This window comes from Astatotilapia calliptera, chromosome 10, assembly GCF_900246225.1.
Source record: "Astatotilapia calliptera chromosome 10, fAstCal1.2, whole genome shotgun sequence".
Lineage (NCBI taxonomy): Eukaryota > Metazoa > Chordata > Actinopteri > Cichliformes > Cichlidae > Astatotilapia > Astatotilapia calliptera.
In genome coordinates this window covers 2,905,701-2,925,848 of record NC_039311.1, presented here as the reverse complement: position 1 = coordinate 2,925,848, position 20,148 = coordinate 2,905,701, and the positions used below count along the sequence as shown (strand labels likewise).

At 42.8% G+C, this 20,148-nt stretch overlaps 1 protein-coding gene across 2 annotated transcripts in view; it reads left to right on the top strand.

The window, feature by feature from the left end:
- dscama (Down syndrome cell adhesion molecule a) overlaps positions 1-20,148 on the top strand; it is a 108,358-nt gene that overhangs the window by 64,238 nt on the left and 23,972 nt on the right. For both annotated transcript variants that reach the window (XM_026181048.1, XM_026181047.1), the window contains exons 4-10: positions 8,743-8,889; positions 10,943-11,221; positions 11,387-11,662; positions 12,114-12,410; positions 13,674-13,949; positions 15,079-15,357; positions 18,594-18,713. In XM_026181048.1, the coding sequence (XP_026036833.1) occupies positions 8,743-8,889; positions 10,943-11,221; positions 11,387-11,662; positions 12,114-12,410; positions 13,674-13,949; positions 15,079-15,357; positions 18,594-18,713 (1,674 nt within the window). The remainder of the gene's footprint in view (positions 1-8,742; positions 8,890-10,942; positions 11,222-11,386; positions 11,663-12,113; positions 12,411-13,673; positions 13,950-15,078; positions 15,358-18,593; positions 18,714-20,148) is intronic.

Below are 20,148 nucleotides of genomic sequence, written 5' to 3'. Positions count from 1 at the left end.
ATAAGCTCAGCCCCCCACTCTGACTCTACTTTGTAGTGGGAAGATCTGGCCTAGAACAGGATAGGCTGCTTTAAGTTTTTGATCAAGGTGGGATGAGAAATGAGAAAATGTGTTTATTTTGTGTATATATAATTACAACGCCCAAATTGTAATTATATATATGTAATTATAGATTTATTTCTTATACTAGCAAGAAAAGAAGAAGAAAAAACATTTTTTTCCCTTTTATATGTGTGTGTAGGTTAAAGCAGCTACTCCAGAAAATGAAAACATACGTATTTCTAATTTAAATTTTCAGGTTGAATTTTCCGAGTGAAGACTGCTGATCTTCATTTTTATACACGTGTATTTAGCCAAGGCCAAAGAATCCATCTGCTTTCTCAAAGTTATACAGCTACAGTTATACAAGTCTAAGAAAGCGCAGTCTATAGCATGTTTTGTGAGCATGTCATTTTTAGATACACGGTGTACCGAAATACAGAGTGGTTGCATTTACTCGAACTGTTAGTCTAAAAAGTCATTCTCAGTACTGAAGTTATATATACATATATATATATATATATATATATATATATATATATATATATACACACATATATATATACATATACATATAGATGTCTTAAATTTTTCAGTTGCCCAATAACACAAAGAAAAATATACATTTCTCAAATTTAATAAACTGTAACTACAGAAAGATGTTGACCTGAGAAACCTTCCTTCCTAATAATGATTTTCTATTTATCTTAATTAAATAGCGACTTTAAATTATTTAAGAATTGTTAAAGCCTGTGTGTGCAGCCATGAAGTCAAAATACTAGCTACTAGTGTTCTAAATGTTACAATGTTACAATGTTCTACATGCATTTTTTGCTGTTGATGCAAGGCCAAGTCAGTGTTAGAGGTGGTACTTCTAAGTGTACAGTATTTCCTCAGAGAAGAGCTAAAAATATTCAGGATCTGAACCAAGTTATGTTATTTATCACTGCATGCACTGACACAAGTAGGAAGACACAAGTCTATCTTATTTATCTAGCCTGAAATCACAAATCCCAGCTCCATGTTCAGAAAAATAAAGAAATAAAAAGAAGATATCAGAGAAAAGAGTACACAGGACAGCCAGACCTTCAAAAGAGGGAGGTAGTATTAGTAAACAGAAGAACTGTGTATGCATTTTGATCCAGTACTGAAAGATTGGTCGGGACAGTATATGTGCATGATTGTACATCTCCACCATTTACAGTATTGGGAATAGTGCTTGCTAAGCGAATGGTGGTCAGCATGTTGCCATGGTAACCACAGCAGCTGTCAGTGTGTGCCTCCTGCAAGAATGACAGATGACTTTTATTAGAGGGGCTGTAAATTGGTGGGGTCCCCCCACTCCATAGAGATGCACATCCCAGCCTGATCATTTTGGAGTCATTCTGCCAATAACAGTGACCAGGCCTAATTACAACACAGGCCCTCCTGGGCTCATCATACACTCATTATTACAGACTACACTGGCAGTCCTGGCAGCAGTCACTGTGTGACATTCTCATGGTGGGAAACAATAAGGCACAACATATGGTGGGATTATCACCACAGTTACATGTTATTAAAAGACAAGTGTTTTTTATTTAAAAGTAATTATAGTTTAAAGGGGCCTTTGTGATGATTCACATACATCAACACAACATTGTTTTTGTGAAAATTGTAGTTTTGTTAAACAGAGGGTGCATGCACGCCACGCCATAGTTTTTCTATGGAAAATGCAAATCTGCAGTCACCATTGCAGTGGTGATATTCTCTCAAACGCAGAGTCAGTCTTGTGTCTGCTTTTGTTTCATTTCAGTCCTCCACACTTCCAAATGTTGCATCCTAACTGGAAGAGTTTGTTCACCCTGGGTTAGTCTTCGGCTGTGTAACAAGCCTGGCTTATCTTTTTATTTATTTATTTTAAATCAGGCTGTGTGACTTTGAGTGGCCAAGGTTACGGTGACACTGTAGGGCTCGGCTGTCTCCGGAGACCACATTCCACTCACTAATACACTCCAAGACAGTTGCCCACTGGGGACACTGCCAGCAGAGTGATGAGGAAGCAATTTTTATCTGCATTGTTTAGCTGACTTGGTTGCTTTCCCATCAGTGGTGTTCAGGCTGTGGGTGTTGATCAGGACAGATGACTCAGAGTTCTTCAGAGGAGTCAAAGGAGCACAGGTTGAGATTTTCAAGGTCATGGAGAAAGAAAATGAACCTATATTTTTCTGTTAAAAAAAGTTGTAGTGCAGCTTCATTTAATATCTTTTTATTCCATTTATTTTTACAGATTTGCAAAAATCTGGTCTACAACTATATAAACAGATGTCATAAAGTCCCTGCTAGCTTTATATTTGCACTCATTTTTAGTGTCACAGTAGCTTCACATTACTATCCCACTACCTGTTTTTAGAGCAGTATATTTGATCAGAGAAAGGCTCGGTAAGAAACAGAGAAAAGAGGCCGGGGTTCCTGCGGAGATCTGTCAGACAGACAACGCTGCCACTTTTTTGATAATTGCTCTGCCTAACCATGATCTGAATTAGCATATGAAAGTTTTCTTCTTCACTGGAAGCACATAGCTGTAAGCTAATTTGTAAGACATTTTAGATGACAGGGAGTGGTTGTATCCCAGAGGTGCGCTTTCCCCCTTGATCTTTTATTTTGTCTCTCTCTCTCTCTCTCTCTAATTTTCCCCAGTCATGTCTTAATTATATAATATTGAACTGGAGGCAGCTAGGTGGCTAACAGGTGCAGTCACAGAGCAGAGTGCAGGTCTGGCAGGAGCTGAAGCAGAAACTGGCATTTTGATAAGGCCGTGTAACAAAACTTTAGTTGGATAATCAGGTGGTTGAAGGAATAGTTTGAAGGTCTCCTTAATCCCACTGATAGGCCTTGTGTAGGCAAAGCAGAGTCTGTGAAGGATGGGTAACTCAGTCATTACTATCATTAAGGTCACTGAGCAGCTCCTTGGTGGATGGGATGCACTCTTAGTTCCTGTCTTTGGTGGAACACTTCTGCAACGTCGTATGGAGACCATGGAAGGTGCCTCTGGATTGGCAGACTGTGGTTGTGATTCCCATCTTTAAGGAGGCGAACCAGAGGGTGTGCTCTAATTATAGGGGAGTCACACTACTCAGGAGAGTCTGTCCATTAGCCGAACCTTGGATTCTGAAGGAACGATGCTGTTTTCATCCTGGTCGTGGAATACATGGGAATTTACTCAACCAGTCTATTTTTGCTTTATGGACTTTTAGAAGGCATTTAACCATGTTGCTCAGGAGATCCTGCAAGAAGTGCTTTGGGAGCAGAGCATGGGGTATCTGCTCCTTTGCTATGGGCCATTCGGTCCTTGTACATTCCCAGTGATAGCTAATCAAGTCCAGTGAGAGCTGGCGTTATACAGAGCAATAAGTCGGGCTTGTTCCGGGTTGGTGTTGGACTACACCAAGGCTCCCTTTGTCACCAAATGTGTTTAGAATTGTATGCACAGAATTTCAGGTGTAGCTCAGTGCTGTAAGAATCTCATCTCTGCTCTTTGCAGATGATGTGGCTCTATTGCCTTACTCAGGTGGTGACCTTGAGCTCACACTTGAGCAGTGTGCAGCTGACTGTGAACCAGCAGGAATTAGAATTAGTACTAAAAGTTTGAAGCCATGATTATTAGCTGCAAAGAATTCCCATCATGGTCATGAGTTCTAGGTTGTGGTGAAAGAATGAGACTACCCATGTGAGCAGCAGAAATGAAATATGGATATGCCTTAGTGATAAGGTGAGGAGTTCAGTTGCTATTCCTTCAAAACAAGTCTGCTGAGGCAAATCGGACAAGGGCGCTTCCTGGGTGAGAGCGAGGCATGTTCTAGTGGAAAGCATGGCATGCTGGAGAAATTGCATCTCCCAGCTGCCCTGTGAACTCCTCAGTGTTTCTCGGATGAGCTGGAGGAGCTGACTGGGGATAGGGAGGTCTGGGCTTCTCTGCTTAGACTACCACTGCGTCGTGACTGCAGATCAGTGGCAGAAAACTGATGGACGGATGGAGGAAATGACTGAAAGAGCCAGGCCAACTCACAGTTTTAAGTGTATGTTTTGGGGTATGTCACTCAGTAGATGTGAATGCTTAGCTATGTCACCATGTGTCATTGTATTCCACCTCATCACAAATCCTTTATTCTTAGTCCCTGGCACACACTAACCTGTGTTCAGCGGTGACATCTCTGGCCCAGGGCAAACTCTCCTTGGTGAAAAGTGTGACACTTGCATTGTAATAGGAATATAATTCTGGCTGTTTCTGTTTTTATGTCCCACAAGCAATTTAAGTTTCATTGATACTGCAAAAGCTACCAGTCTGAGTGAACAAATAGTCTCCTTACAGGCTCACTGTGGCTTATAAGAGGATTGATTGAAGCTAATGAGTCTGCAGCCACAGAAAAGGGCTTGTGTTTGTGCCACTGATGATGCCAAAGCAGCTGAACGGGGTGACGAAGGGAAGAGGAAATGGCTGATATTTGTGGAAGCCACCTGGGGTGAAGTGAAGCCATAGTTTTGGAATATAAACTAATAAACGCAGATGTGGACAGAACAGGAAAGGCTGTCTGCTAGATGGTGTTAGTATGCATTAGACTGAACTCAGAGGAGAAAGGAATAGCGGTGCACCTCCGATCATTATTATTGACCATTCCTCTTTGCAGCTGTACACAGCTTAAACACATTAGGACTCCCTTGCATGTACACATGCATAGAAACATGTATACTCACAAGCACATGCTCATAAAGAGTTTAATATATGCACAAGCCAGTGGGATATGAGATAACTGCAGTATAAGCGAACACTGAAATGGTCTCAGGTTATAAGGACATGCACATATGCTAATAGAGGCCTCCAGCTCTGTGTTGAGCACTATATTCTGTTGTTGAGAGTGAGAACGAGCTAACAAAGAATCGAGAGCACTATCAGTTATTGCACTGACTCTGAAGAGTTCTTGTAATTTAAATAAAATCCAGCCGCCACCACCTTCTGTTTCTTTCCAGTAGTCTAAATATATACCTAATACGCATTAATTTACCTACTGCTGAAAAAATACTAAGAAGTGTTGGAAGATTCAGAATACAGAAATACTACAGTCAGATAGTTTCCATCTGCAATACTTTATATGCAGCACACCTCTTCCATACAAACAGCTGTAAAGTGTGTTTTTTATGGCCACTTCAGAGAGAAACATCACCTGGTGTTTCTAACTCTGTGCTTGCTCCACAGTGCAGGACTCTGTGTAGAATGTGGGGCTGCTGCCCTGTGATTTAATCGGAGACATATCTTGTGACGTTTGTGAGGTTGTGTGATGACTGTACAACAGGCTAAAACAGGCATCCTGTTTCGGTGTTTGAATGTCATAAACGAAGGACTTTCCTTGTAGAACAGTTATCAGCCTCTTGAGTGTACAGGCTGTTGAGTCAGAGTCAGCCAGAGAGAAATGATGTTTCAGGACAGACAGAGAGAAGCTGCATTGAACATCCTGGTCTGATCCATCAGCTGCTGTGTCATTTGACATCTTTGATGTGGACAGATGTTACAGGGACAGAGCAGACTGCCACCTCTGTTTCCTCCAAAATGGAGATGAGCATGTAAAGCTTAATAACAAAAGTTTTCTCTCCAGTTTCCATACTGAGTCCCAAATGTTGAAAACATAAGGTGAGGAAAGCACCCCTTCCTGTTCCTCCGTGTGGATGAATAGAAAGCCAGAGTTGACGAGAGCAACAACAGGATCAGAGTACAAAGCAGAACAGGTGTTACTGAGAACAAATACGAGATAGATCAAGTTAAGATTAAGTTAGATATTGTTGGAGGTGAGTTCCAGATTTGCAGCAACGTTGGGCAAGCTAGAGCAACTTAAATAGTGGCCCCTGTTGGACATTTGGATATCAGCTGAACAATCGGCTGATGTGGGCCAGCACTGAGATCAGCTGCACAGGACTTCATGATGTGCATGAATGCTCTACCTCTGTTTCTAAAAGATAGAAAGAGTTTAAGTTTCAAATGTAGCAGTGTAAAAAGATTTATGTTCAAAAGCTTGATAATGATGTACAGTGAAGTGAAAGCTGTGTGGTTTATGTTTGACTAATTAGTGCATTCAGTCAGAATTAGGTGTCAAACTCAATTCTCAGATGAGAAGCTGAAAACACAACAGGGCTGATGTTGCCCATTAAAAATGAAAATGCCACATTAACTTAGTACTATTATCTGTTTTCCTCATCCATCTTTATTCATCTGTCCTACAGAGGAATAATTTCCCTTATAGAACTGTGAGCTGTATGACCCGATGCCTCGCCTGGGTGATGCTGGATATCAGGGATATATCTGCAGGAGAGTCCTGGAGATGTATCAGGCTGCAAGATAATTTTGCAGATGTACTGAAGACAGCACCTAGGGAGTGGTGTGCAGGAGAAACTGACTCCAAATATTTAAGACAGGGCTGGTTGGCACTGCAGTAGCTATCTGTCAGAATAATACATGTATTGTATTTCTAATTGAATACTGTGACATACTATAAGGTTTCACAAGTCCAATGATAATGTCTGGGTAGCAGACAGATGCGTGTATCCTCTCATCTTAACTGATCTTTAATTTATATTCCTTCACTGTAATAGTGACATTTGCAGTGTTTCCAATATGAGGCACACACAGTATAGAGGTATGTGATCTGTTAAATAAGACAGATTGTATTCTGAGAAATTCACAAATAACCCAAAGATAGTTTAAAGACCATAAATGCTCACACAAACCCACGTACATGTGTGTATGTGTCTCTTTCCACGTGCATTTAAAGCATGTGCTCCCCTTTCCTAGCCTTTTGTCATAGTGACAGGCAGTCTGTTCTAATGAAAGCTCCTCTCATTCATAAGGCTGTCAGCTTTTGATGCCAGAAAAGTTGCAGCGGGAAAGAAGGAAAGCAGGAGAGAGGGACTGCAGAAGACTTAGCCTACACCTAATTTTTCCTTTGCTTTCTCTGAATGATTTCATTCCTAAAAAGCAACTGCATTGCAGTTTTAATTTGATGATGTGTCGTGGCTTGTTTCCATGCTTAAGTAACTAAGGACTACACATGCACACACACACATGGATCCAGTGTCTCTCAGTTGTATCACTGGTTGAGTAGCTCAACCACAAGCAAGGCAAAAACTTCTTCAGGATATCGATGCCCTGGTCTCTTTTTTCTATCTAGGTCAACATTTGCTCACAATAGCATCTTGGCCACCCTCCCCTGTGTATTCCCCATTTTCTTTCTCTGTTTTCTCCCCTCTGTACTCACATTCACACCTTTCTTATTGCAACACCTCTGTCTTTGGTACCAATCATTTATTTCTAAATTATGATAAATGTTTTGGGTGTTTTTTGCTTCTACATAAATGTAGGCAGTAGTAGGGACAATGTGTCATTTTCCTAATATTTGCCATAATTTGAGGGTTTTTTTATTTTTATTTCTGAGCCGTTTCAGAGATTGTCTTAAGACCTTCACACCTTTTTCCATCATTTTAGGCACGCTCAATGCAAAGGCCTCTGCCAGCAGGATAAACCTGTCTTAATGTGTCATGACAAGACTAAATGAGAAGATTCAACATCCCATAAAGCATGCATTATTATATCTCTAGCAATACTGCCAGAATCCCCCACCGTACGGCGGCCCTATTTGATGCCCAAACCAGATAGGCTCTTCCATCATCTGTGACATGAAATACCCCGATAGCCACCGGCTACAGAACACATCGCTCCTCAGAAACACTGACTACCTCTCTCTACTTCCATGTGTTCACACAAATTAGCATTACATTAGCATGATATTAGCACATCCGACCTGCACATCCATGCCTTATCAAAGCACTCTGTGATCCCCGGCTCCCCGTGCTTTAGTCTGGATCAGAAAAAAAGAGCGAAAACCTGAGTGAGAAAGAGAGAAAGACAGAGCGTTTCCCCCGAGAGAGAGGGAAGAGAGCGATGAGCTACATGATAACGAGCTGTGTTACACCGCTATACAACACACAGCCTTGTCACTGCGCCTCAGAGCTGATTTAGCTGAGCTAAATGGGCTGCAGCAGATGTTTGGTGACTACAATCACACAGAGCTGCGTTCCTCACTTGACTTGCAAATATTTGCTTAGAGACTTCAATATTGGCTTTTCTTTATTTCATTCTTTTTGAATGTGTAAGGTGGTTATTCCAGCGCATAAAAATGAATACACGCAGCATGCTTTCTCTACTGACACCTATTACTGCTGCGCTGTGTTTGGTACAAAATGTTAACCGTCGCTTGTGATGAAAACCCCGAGGCAACTGATCCTGTACTTTCATGAACAGTTTTTGAGACAGTTAAAAAAACTTATTGACTAAACATAAAAAAAACTGTGGTTTAATTCTATCTAGTGATTTTTCTTGATAAGTATTTTGATTAAAGTCTTGTTGCTGCAAACAGTGAAGCTCAGTTGAGATAATGCGTTCTGAGGAGAGTCTGCACTCTGCCGTCTAGTGAACAAGCAAACCACAGATAGATTTTCCAGAATGTTTAACATCACGCGGACTGACCACAGGCTATACTCACAGGTCACATGAAAGTGACGTGTTTGGTACTAACTGGCCCACATGTAGTTTACTGGTGTTCACTGAAGATGTTGCTTTGCTTTCTTTATATGTAGGTAACGTCACCTAATATGTTTTATTTATCTTTTCATTTCCAGTGCAACGGTTTCTCATCACATCCACGGGAGCCCTGTATATTCTGGATGTGCAAATGGAAGACGGGCTGTACAACTACAGGTGTATGACACGGCATCAGTACACCGGAGAAACCCGACAGAGCAATAGTGCCCGCCTCATTGTGTCAGGTGAGAGGGGGATACCACAATTAGAATGAATAGGAAGTTCTGCAGCTTGATATATATTAGCTTGTATATTAAGCTGCACTTCTGGGTTGAATGGTCACTTGTTTCACGGTGCAAAAAACTACAGAGTTGTATTATGTGCATATATATTGGTTGGTTTCATTGTGAAACGTTAAGATGAGCGTTTTTACCATCTCCGTCTTTGTGTTTGTAGATCAGATTGATTTGGAGTAATCGCACTGAGACACGAAACGATACTGCACGCTCTCTGTCCAGTGACTAGGTTGCTCGTTGTTTTTTGACTCTACCTGTAATATACAAAATGAACATCAGTATGTTTTCAATAAGGCTTGAAAGTAGTGACTCAGTACTAGCAACCGCAAAATTAAACTCTTCACCAGCATGTTTACTGAGGTCATAGGTCATGAAAGTTTTCCTGGATTTGATACAACCAAATGTATTTTTATAAAACGAACACTCGGAAAGCACAACTTCCTGCAGTGTTTTATACCGATGTCAGCATTGTTAATATGGGCATCTTGTGTAGTATATTCATCTTTCTGTATCATTGTGTCATATAAGGTTGTATTGGAAAAAATAATGTTTTAGAGAGGTCAAACAAAGAAAGTGCTAATGTCCCCCAAGGTCTAATATATTGCTTTAATGTTTGAAGATTTTCATGGCCTACCTATGACCTTGAAGCACTACATACTAAAATAGTGTATTTTTATTATCTTTACCCATATGACTGGAGCAGAATCGGCTGAAATCTTTGGCTTATTTAAGCTGTAAAAACTTGAGACGTAAAGCATCGTACTGAAGAAATAAAAATGGGGTTTAACAGCTTTCTCTCCCTTTCATATGATTGTTTTGGGGTTTTTTTTTTTCAAAGTTAACTTTGACTCTGAAGGTCAAAGTCAAATGCTTAGCCAACCCGGGTAATCATGTCCCCTAAGGCCTAGTATATTGTTGTGAAGTTTGAAGACGATTCATAACAAACTGTGGGTAATATGAAGTTTTTGCTGATTTCACTGTTTTTACTGTTACAGTGATGGGAGATACCAAGATACCAATGACAGCTTATACTGTTGATGGTATCTGTCAGACCGTTAGAAAGAAAGAATGCAGGTTTAAGCCCTTTACCCGGCACAGGCTAATTGAAATCATGCCAAAACAACCAACAGTGTGTTTTTCTGCGTTAAACAGATGGCCAAAGAGTCAAATTTACACTACACAGCTGTTTGCATAACAACAACCAACAGCTGATATGCGATGGGATTTTTTTTCCAAGTTTCATATTTAAAGCTTAAGGTAATCAGTGTGTGAGTTTCAATACTGCGGTGTGTTTGATCTGATAAAAGTTTCATAATGGCATTCACATCGGCCCCAGCATATGTCAGTAACAGCAGGTAAACCCTCTAAAAATGTCCCAGTCTGTTGCCTTGATTTCAGTTTAGAATAATATGGTTAATGTGTTGCAAATACCAGCTGGTGATACCACACACTGTTGGATAAAATGACACAAGACAAGTAATCAGACACAAGGACAGGAAGCACCATGACACAGTCAGATAGGGTTTGCTGTTGATTTAGTGTGCCTTCAGAAACACTGACTGCATGTGAGAGGACCATATGGAAATAAATGTGAGCTTGTAAAAAAAAACATGTTGGTCAGTTGAATTAAACGGAGGGCGACAGGATAAAAACCCTTGAACTAAAGAGTGGGTGACAGGCAGTAAAGGCCATGAGAACTCTCCAGTTTGGGGGAGGACTTCAGGATAGAAAAATACCCTCCTTTCCAAAACCATTTAAAGAGTCACTCTGCAGATTTCAGAGTATTGATGCAGTATTTTTAGTTTGTAAGACATTCATTCACAAGATAGGCAGGGTTGTACCATGTTTACTGATGGGGGGGGGGGGGGGGGGGGACTAGAGCCATTACACTAAAATTTAAAAAATCCCATTCTCTTCCTTTGGCTACTCATGAGTTCACGATTAAACACTTTTCCACTTTTAACTCCTTGTGCTGCATTTAACCCTTTTTGAACCCACGCAGATCCGACCAATTCTGCACCCCACATCCTGGATAGCTTTGAGCGCCGTGAGGTGATGGCATCTCATCGAGTGGAGCTCCCTTGCAAGGCCTCTGGTCACCCTGTACCCAAATACCGCTGGCTGAAGGACAACCGCCCGCTGGAGACAGACTCGCGCTTCAAACAGAGTGTGACAGGCCTGCTCATAGAGAGAACCCAGCCCAGTGACACAGGGACGTATGTGTGTGAGGTGTGGAATGGCTACGGCAATGCCGAGGTGGTTGGCAGGCTGCAGGTAAAAGGTCAGTGTCCTTGTGATGGTGCTAAGTAAGGCTGTGGAGTTTTTTTTATTATGGAGCAACGAATCAAAAGAGGCAGATTCTTTTGCTTTTTAAGTGTGAAGCACTTTTGTTTACATTTTTTCATCTATCTAATGATGATAACTTGGTACCTCCACTAAACTACAGAGCCCCTCAAGGTCATGGTGAGTCCGCGGAAGGTGAAAGGCAGCGTGGGAAGCCAGGTTTCACTGTCCTGCGGTGTAACGGGCTCCGAGGAGTATCAGCTGTCCTGGTATCGCAACGGAGAACTCATCTACCCCAGTAACAGTGTCCGCATGACAGGCCAAAACAGAGAGAACCTGGTCATGGCTGGCATGGCCAAGAGTGATGGAGGAGCCTATCAGTGCTTTGCCAGACATGGCAAGATGTCTGCCCAGGACTTTGTTCAAGTCATACTGGAAGGTCAGAATTCACAGTGAGACGTGTGGGTGGGAGCAGTGCGTGTGCACCATTTTGGTTTTGTGTGCACAGCAATTGTGTGTATCTATGCATATGCAAGTCCAGACTGTGCTGTGTGAAGCTCAATCCTGCAGGGCCCAGCCCTTTTTTATAAGATTTTCTGAAAAGCCTTGAGCTGTACATGAGCTGGTTGCTGCTGCAGTGTCTCCCATAACCAGGGTACTATAAGGGGAATATTGGTAATCAATAATGCTGTGGAGCCAGAGAGGAGCTGGATTAATCTGCTCCTCATTCTGACACTGCTTTTTATACTGGAGATGTGCATGTTTTCCACTAAAAGTGCAGATTTGGACAAGATTCTCATTCAAAAGCATCAGATATGAATTGACATGCATCCCTTATGAGGGGAACAACAAAATATACATCACCGTGTGAATTTTCTCCCTCTGTGCAGATGGCACCCCCAAAATTCTGGCTTCGTTCAGCGAGAAGGTCTACAACGTCAACGAGTTTGTGTCATTGTCGTGCACAGTGAAGGGCACGCCAGAGCCGCGGGTAACGTGGACTCTGGACGATGAGCCCGTGGTACGGGACAGCCGCCATCGCATCTCCTACTACACCAATGCCGAGGGCCACGTGGTGAGTCATCTGAACATCAGCCAGACTCAAGTCCCCGATGGAGGAGTGTACCGCTGCATCTGCAACAACTCAGCTGGGACCGTTTCCTACCAGGCGCGAATAAACGTAAGAGGTGCTTGTCAGATCAACTCTTCCAACACACCATCACATATACACATCGACATGCCTTGAGTCACTCTGTTTTGACGCATTTCTGATTGGCTACTTTAAAAGTGCACGTGATGAAAGAGGTTTTATTATGCTGTCGTGTTTCTAGCTTTTCACATACTTTTAAATCTGATAGCGTAGCTTGGCTCTGTTTCTCCTCAGAATATAGCAAGATGCCCAGAAGATGCTTTTCCTGTTATCTTTCCACTTTTCCAGTTTTTTGGGGGTATTTTTGCGTTTGGATTTCACCATCTCTATATCAGGACAGTTATTACTGTTGACTGTACTGCTATATGCATTCTACAGGGACATGGCTTGCTGAATTGCTGCTGTCATGTAGTGACACTGGGGCGCTCAAGCTTGCCGTGCTTTCCAGAACATTATTATTTCTCTATTGCAGAGAGGGAATGTTGCTTTCTTTGTACAGATTGGTCGGATTTGATTGCTGCTCAGTCTTGCATGTTGTGGGGCTAAATAGGGCGATCCTCCAGCCCTTAAGCGAGGGTTCATGGATGCCAAATGCAGCCAAGCAATGAAGATAAATCTCCACAGGTGCCAACGCGGAGAACGTGTAATGACTGCTTCTCACGTCATTGGCTCCTTAATCGTGCTAAAGAGAGTAGCAACCCAGGATACGCTTGTATTCCAAGTACACTGCAGAGCCTAGTTAAACTGTCTTCTCCAGTGCTTTAAAGAGACACCTAATAGTCCATTTCCCTGATAGACACTGAGCTATGGAAGCCTATTGGTTATTCTGTTGGTTTTTCACAAGTGTGCACAAAAGGCGGCAACGTGAGTAATGGCTTTGATAATAGCTTCATGAGTGGAGAAAGCGAACATTCGACTCTAATGCTTGTCAGAAGCAATCACAGCCTGCACCAAAGAGGTGGGAGCAAAAGGTAATATTCACTACAGTCTCAAACAGAAAGATGCACCAATCCCTGAATCTGGCAAAGCAGGATGTGACGCGAACAGAACAGCAGAACGGTCCACCCTGTGATGATTCGTAGTCTCATTTGTGTTTTACGGTCCTTCTCGCTTAATCGAGCAGTCTGTAACCCCTACGCACATCTGGGTCATTTTTTATGTCACAGTATCAGAGTGAATCGAGGCATGTACAACTTTGTGGTGTCTTAAAAACACACAAAACACAGAAAAGCTAACTTTCACACCACAAACCACCTCAAAATCATTTTAAGAGAGTTGTCTCTCCAATGTGTCCTTCAAGGGCCTGCCAGCATCAGACCAATGAAAAACCTCACTGCCATCGCTGGGCGGGACATGTACATCCACTGCCGTGTCATTGGCTACCCCTACTACTCCATCAAATGGTACAAGGACTCCAATTTGCTGCCGTACAACCACCGACAGCGGGCCTTCGAGAACAACGGCACCCTGAAACTGTTTGACGTGCAGAAGGAGGTGGATGAAGGAGAATACACGTGTAATGTGCTGGTGCAGCCACAGCTGTCCACACACCAGAGCGTTTACGTTACAGTGAAAGGTATGAAACAGTCTAATTGATTTTCAGACAGACAGCACGGGACTCGTTCTATATTTGGTCCAATAAAACAAGATTTAGTTCATTTAGCTGTGCGACATCATCACGTTTACCCATCTGCGAGGCCAATAAGCAGCTGTTTCAGATGTACGTTCGCATTTGTACGGTACTGTATTGTACTCTGTGTTTGCAGAATACATTTGTGGTTACGCTGTCATTAATCTCTTTGCAATTCAAAGGGAACGGCTTTATCGGTGTACACACTGACCCCGTAGTGCCTTTCCATCTGAGGTGTATGCCCCCTTTCCTCGTTGCAGAAAACACAGATATGCAGAGTGATATTTGTATATCACTACCTATGAAAAAAGCACTCACATCACTGATAGCAAGGCACCATCTCCATCATCCCAGCCAGCTTATCTGGAGCTCATCTGAATATGCAGCAGGACTGAGAAGAGCCAGATGATGATAACCTCCGATGGCTCTCTTTCTTCAGTGACGCAGCATAATTTCAACTGTCCTATGGGCCGATCCCCACCCCCCCACACCACCCACTCTCACTGATCTTGACGTGCTAACGAGCGTTTGAGGGGGAAATCACACAGCATAGACAAAGCGACACTTCTATTCCACCTTGGCTAATTTGCCTCTCAGCTGCTTAGCATTCCACCGCTGCCGAGAGGGAATCCCCAGGAACCTATTATGCTTATTTTGTTGTGAATTAAATAAGCGCTGAAGTGCTGCTTATTCCAATGTTATTTTAAATCATTAATTTTTCAAAGCATCTGGTTCTCACGATGGCTACAGTGTCCCCAGAGAGCCGAGTGAGAGTGAATGCTATATGCTTATGTTTTGAGAGGCTTCAGCTGCTCCACATGAGGCGAGCTAATAAAATATTTCTTGCTTTCCTGAAAAATCACAGCTTAATGTGGAAAATAAGGTGATAAAGAGAGAACTGGGCCTAATGAGTTGCTATGCGAGTGTTTTGTAAAGTAGCTCAGCCGCGGTGTATAGTATGTTAATGTGTTGATTATTAATGTGCATGAGTGGTTAGTGATTTTGAGTAGCTCTGGCTGAAATTAAACAACCTGTAACCCGCAGGCCTGAAGCATTATTACCGTCTCTGTTACAGTCCCGCCCACCATCCAACCATTTGAGTTTCCCCGGTTTTCCATCGGCCAGCGAGTCTTCGTCCCCTGTGTGGTTATGTCTGGTGACCAGCCCGTCTTCATCACCTGGCAGAAGGATGGTCGGCCAATCCCGGCCAGCCTGGGCGTTACCATAGACAACATAGACTTCACCAGCTCCTTGCGTATCTCTAACCTCACACTGATGCATAACGGCAACTACACCTGCATCGCACGGAATCAGGCTGCTGCTGTGGAACACCGGAGTGAGCTCATTGTCCGAGGTGAGGAGGGGAGAGATGGGTAAGAGAGTCAATCTGGATGTGATTTACAGAAGTTCAGTGCTGTGGAAAAGTTTGGATCCACCCCTCATTTCTTTATGTTTCACGTGCAAGCAGCCAGACTTTCTTGTAAAAAGATTTTTTAACTGGCTTTGAGCAGTAATTCTCCAGGCTTTCTGAAAGTTTAATCAATGAAAACTGCCAAAGATTAAACAGTTTGGGTACTTTTTCAAGTGGTGGACAAAACAAGAAGTGACAGACAGCTATATAAAAAGTTATGTACAGCATAGAGGCCTGATTTGAGGTGTGGTGCTTTTATTTGGAAGATTTTGCTGTGAACAGACAACATGCAGTCAAAAGAGCTCTCCATGCTGGTGAAATAAGCCATCCTTAAGCTGCAAACACAACAAAAACCCCATCTGAGATACTGCTACAATATTAGGAGCGGCAAAATCTAGTTTGGCTCATCCTGAAAGAAAGAAAGCACTGGTGAACTCCGCAAGATCGCAGAATCATTTCCATGGTGAAGAGAAACCCGTCCACAACAGCCAACAAAGTGAACAACACTCTCCAGGAGGAAGGTGTATCGATATCCGTGTCTACCATAAAGAGAACAGTGCGTGAAAGTAAATACAGACGGTTCACTGCAAGGTACAAGACCTCAACAATAGAAAGGCTGGATTGGACATCTAAAAAAGGCAGCACAGTTCTGGAAAAACCTTCTTTGGACAGATGAAACCAAGATCAACCTCTACCAGAATGATGGCTAGAGAAAAATACGGAGAAGGTGTGAAACACCTCATGATCCAAAGCATACCACATCATTGGTAAAACAGGGCGGAGGCAGTGTGTTAGCCTCGGTGTGCACTGCTGCCAGCGACAGTGGGACACTGTTTATTGACGATGTGATACAGTAAGCAGCTGAATGAATTTTGAGGTGTTCGGAGACATACTCTCTGCTCACATCCAGCTAAATGCAGTCAAAGTTCTTGGGTGGCGTTTCTTAATAAAGTTGGACAATTACCCAAAACATACAGCTAAAGCAACCCAGGGGTTTATTGAAGCAAAGAAGGCAAATATACTTGAATGGACCAGTCAGTCACCTGATCTTGCTGTCGCGGCCCAGTGGCCACCAGAAGTATGGACTCGAGTGTAGACAGCACACGGAAGCACGGAGAAAGAGTGAAGGCAACACTTTCTTTACAGAGAGTGAAGGAAGCAACAGTGTAACTAAACCTACACACGAGGTCCTTGGAGATTCAACCGAAGGAACTTAACAACAATAAAGATCACTGTGAACTAAGCACTTGAGTTTCACAGTGATAAACTGATTACCATGAACTATAACAACACTAGGATTAACGAGAGCATGGCTATGATAGATACTAAACAACAACACATGAAAATCACAAAACAGTAAAAATTCCAAGCTATGAAAAGAGTCCATGAGTGTTGCCCAAGAGCTGACGTGTTCAAGGGCCAGCAAACCCGATACGGGGTAACTGCCCGCACAGGAACCCTGTGGCGTGGAGGTAAGGAAGAGGCTAGACTGGGGTCACGGAGCCGGGGAGTTCGGAGTCACTGTAACTGAAGGAAGCAGACGTCAAAGGGAGTTCTAGACACAATAGATTGCGTGCAGTCTTACTTTCTGCAGGCGGGCGCAAAGTGCGAAGGGGTAAATGGTCTGGGTGAGCCGAGAGAGAGTCCAGAGAGGGTCCGAGATGTTCCAGTGAGTTTGGCATGTAGGCAGGCAGCAGTGAAGCGGTGAGGCAACCGGGCAGGCCAGCGACTGAGAAGAGGTTAGTTTATGGCAGGTTAGGTAATGACATCCCAGAGGATTACTGTGAGTGAAAGAGAAGCACAGGTAAGTATGAGCAACACTATGAGTATCAAACATGAGCTGTGACAGCCTTCACTAACTGAGGTTATCAGACAATCTGCCGAAGAGGGATTGTGAGCGCTGGCAGCCAAATTACTTCCAGGTGCAGCCTGTCAGTGATGAAGCGGTGACTCCGCCCAGAGGTGGAATCACCAACGCTGTGGAAAAAGCCAAGTTTACTCTTTAACAAGATTTCAGCTGGTAAAGACTAAACTTCAGACAGAAAGGGCCACAAATAAACAGCAACTGCAGTAAAGGCCTGGCAGAACATTAAAAAGTAGGAAGCCCGGCATCTGGTGATGTCCATGAGTTCAAGACTTTGAGTATTAGAACTGAACCCCTTAAATGAAGGGACTGTGTTAAAATGCTTTAGTTCCTCACATTTTTATGCAGTCTTTTTGTTCAACCTTCTGCAGTTCAATCGCATCGGAGTTACTTCATTTCAATGGGCGACCATGGCTCAGGGGGTTGGGAAGCGTATCTGTAACCGGAAGGTCGCGGGTTCGGTCCCCGGGCTCTCTGTCCTGGTTGTTGTGTCCTTGGGCAAGACACTTTACCCTACTGCCTACTGGTGATGGCCAGAGGGGCCGATGGTGCGATATGGCAGCCTCGCTTCTGTCAGTCTGTCCCAGGGCAGCTGTGGCTACAACTGTAGCTGCCTCCACCAGTGTATGAATGTGAGAGTGAATGAATAGTGGCATTGTAAAGCGCTTTGGGTGCCTTGAAAAGCGCTATATAAATCCAATCCATTATTATTATTATTATTATTATTCAAATTTGTTGTGGTAAAAAACTTGGAAAAATCAGGAAAAACTTGTCTCTGTCCAAATATATATGGACCTAACTGCATCAATGATCTCAAACGGTGCACATTGTGGGATCATCCTGATAGAGAATTGAACAAACAGCAGCCAGCATCCAAAGACAATCGATGAATGTCCTTCAAGAAGCCGGGAGAACTTTCCCAGAAGACTGCTTAAAGAAACCCACAAGAGTTCAGAATGTCTTCAGCCAGAAGTGGCCCTCTGGGCAGGTTTGTGTGGCTGTATGTGGCCCACAATATAAAATGAGTTTGACATTCCTGCTTTAGCCCTTTAGTAATTCTAAACCTTGTGAGAATTGTATAAACTTTTTTGCATTTATGTATGTTTACACGTTTCAATAAATCACTGTTCCTATTTCCCATTTTCCTGGAAAATGTAAAGAAATGAGGGGTGGCTGCACTTCTCAGGAGTTTAAGGAAGCGGATGTTTGCGGACCACACTGTACTTTCACTTGGTCTTTTTCCCCATTCTGAACTGAAATGTTCCTGTGACTTTTTAGATGTAAAGATCTCACAGTAAGGTTTCTTCACTTGCAGTTCCTCCCAAATTTGTGGTGCAACCTAAAGACCAGGATGGCATCTACGGGAAAGCAGTGATACTAAACTGCTCAGCTGAAGGCTATCCTGTTCCTACGATCCAGTGGGAATACTCTAAAGGTAAACCTGCAAAGTTTACACACACGTTGATTACACAGCCGTCTCCCTGAGGTTTGTTGCAAGTATTGGATGTTTTACATGTTTTCAAACACTTTTAAAATCATTCTCTTGAGTTGAGAAGAGTTGCTGCATTGAAAAATACTATTATTTATTCATTATTTATTTATTTTACCTACAGCAAGCTTATCGTCTGTTGCCAGCACACCTAATACGATGTCCACAGCCATGAGGATGAATGCATAAAAACCCTCAAGTCAAACCTGCGTTTCAAGGAATAGTTTTCTGTTTCTCTGTAACGAGGAAGTGGGTGTGAAATTATGTAACTGTGGTACTTCACGTGTAACATTTCTCAGCCCAGCTGGACACAACAGCAAAGTTTGAGATATGAGATATAAGATAAAAAAAATGCATAATTAGAGTTTTTAATTCTTTCAGTTAAACTGGCAGCTGCAGAGCAAGAAGACGTGTGTTTAATGGTTTGAGATCTCTGAAGGTTTTCATAACATAAACACATAAAATAACAATGACTTGTTTTTTATTCCTCTTCCATTGGACTAAAGCTGGGCAAACACTGTGCGACTTTTTCAGTCGCGTTTTTCAGCTCCTGCTCAAACAGTACAATTGAATCGCAGAGGTTAGAAGTTCATAGGTCACGATGCAGGCTCTCACACGATACGGCCCGATGCTCTGATGCGACCTGAGTGCTCACACTGTGCATCCATAACATGAAGCTTATAACACAAAATCTGTCTCTCGCTCTCTGTCTTTCACTCACTCAGACACACACACACACACACACACACACACACACACACACACACACACACACACACACACCGTCAACTTTGCTAAATTGCTAATGAAGAAACGCTGACCAGGCAGCTGTGATTGAGCAGCAATGTCCATCCAACTCTTTCCACGGCTGTTGTGGTTGTGATAATGTTGTGAGGCCACATCGAAAAGACTCGGCTGAGCTTGCCAAAGTTGGTCCAAGTTGGAAACTCGGGCCGATCCCTAAAACTGTCGCACGATTGAAAAATCGTCTCCAAATATCGCACAGTGTATGGCCAGCTTAATTTTCCGTCCATCGTTTGGGGGGCGCTGGAGGCTGTTCCAGCTGCTATGGGTGAAGGCAGGGGGACACCCTTGATGGGTCTCTCAAATTCACAGCTACGAGCAATTTAGATTCACCAATTAACCCCACTAGTGGGGGTTAGTGAACTTACGTATAAATGAAAAATTCTGAGTTTGCACAATCTCAGTATTTGTAAGACTCTTTTAATGTCAGTTTTACTGTGTAACAAATGCATTACTATTGTCCCTTACCACCATTTCTCTTTTGAAAACTTCAGATTTACAGTATAGGCTTAATTATAAAAAGGAATTGTGGGATATGTGGTACTCAAACCGTACTAGACTAACACTAGCTCATTTG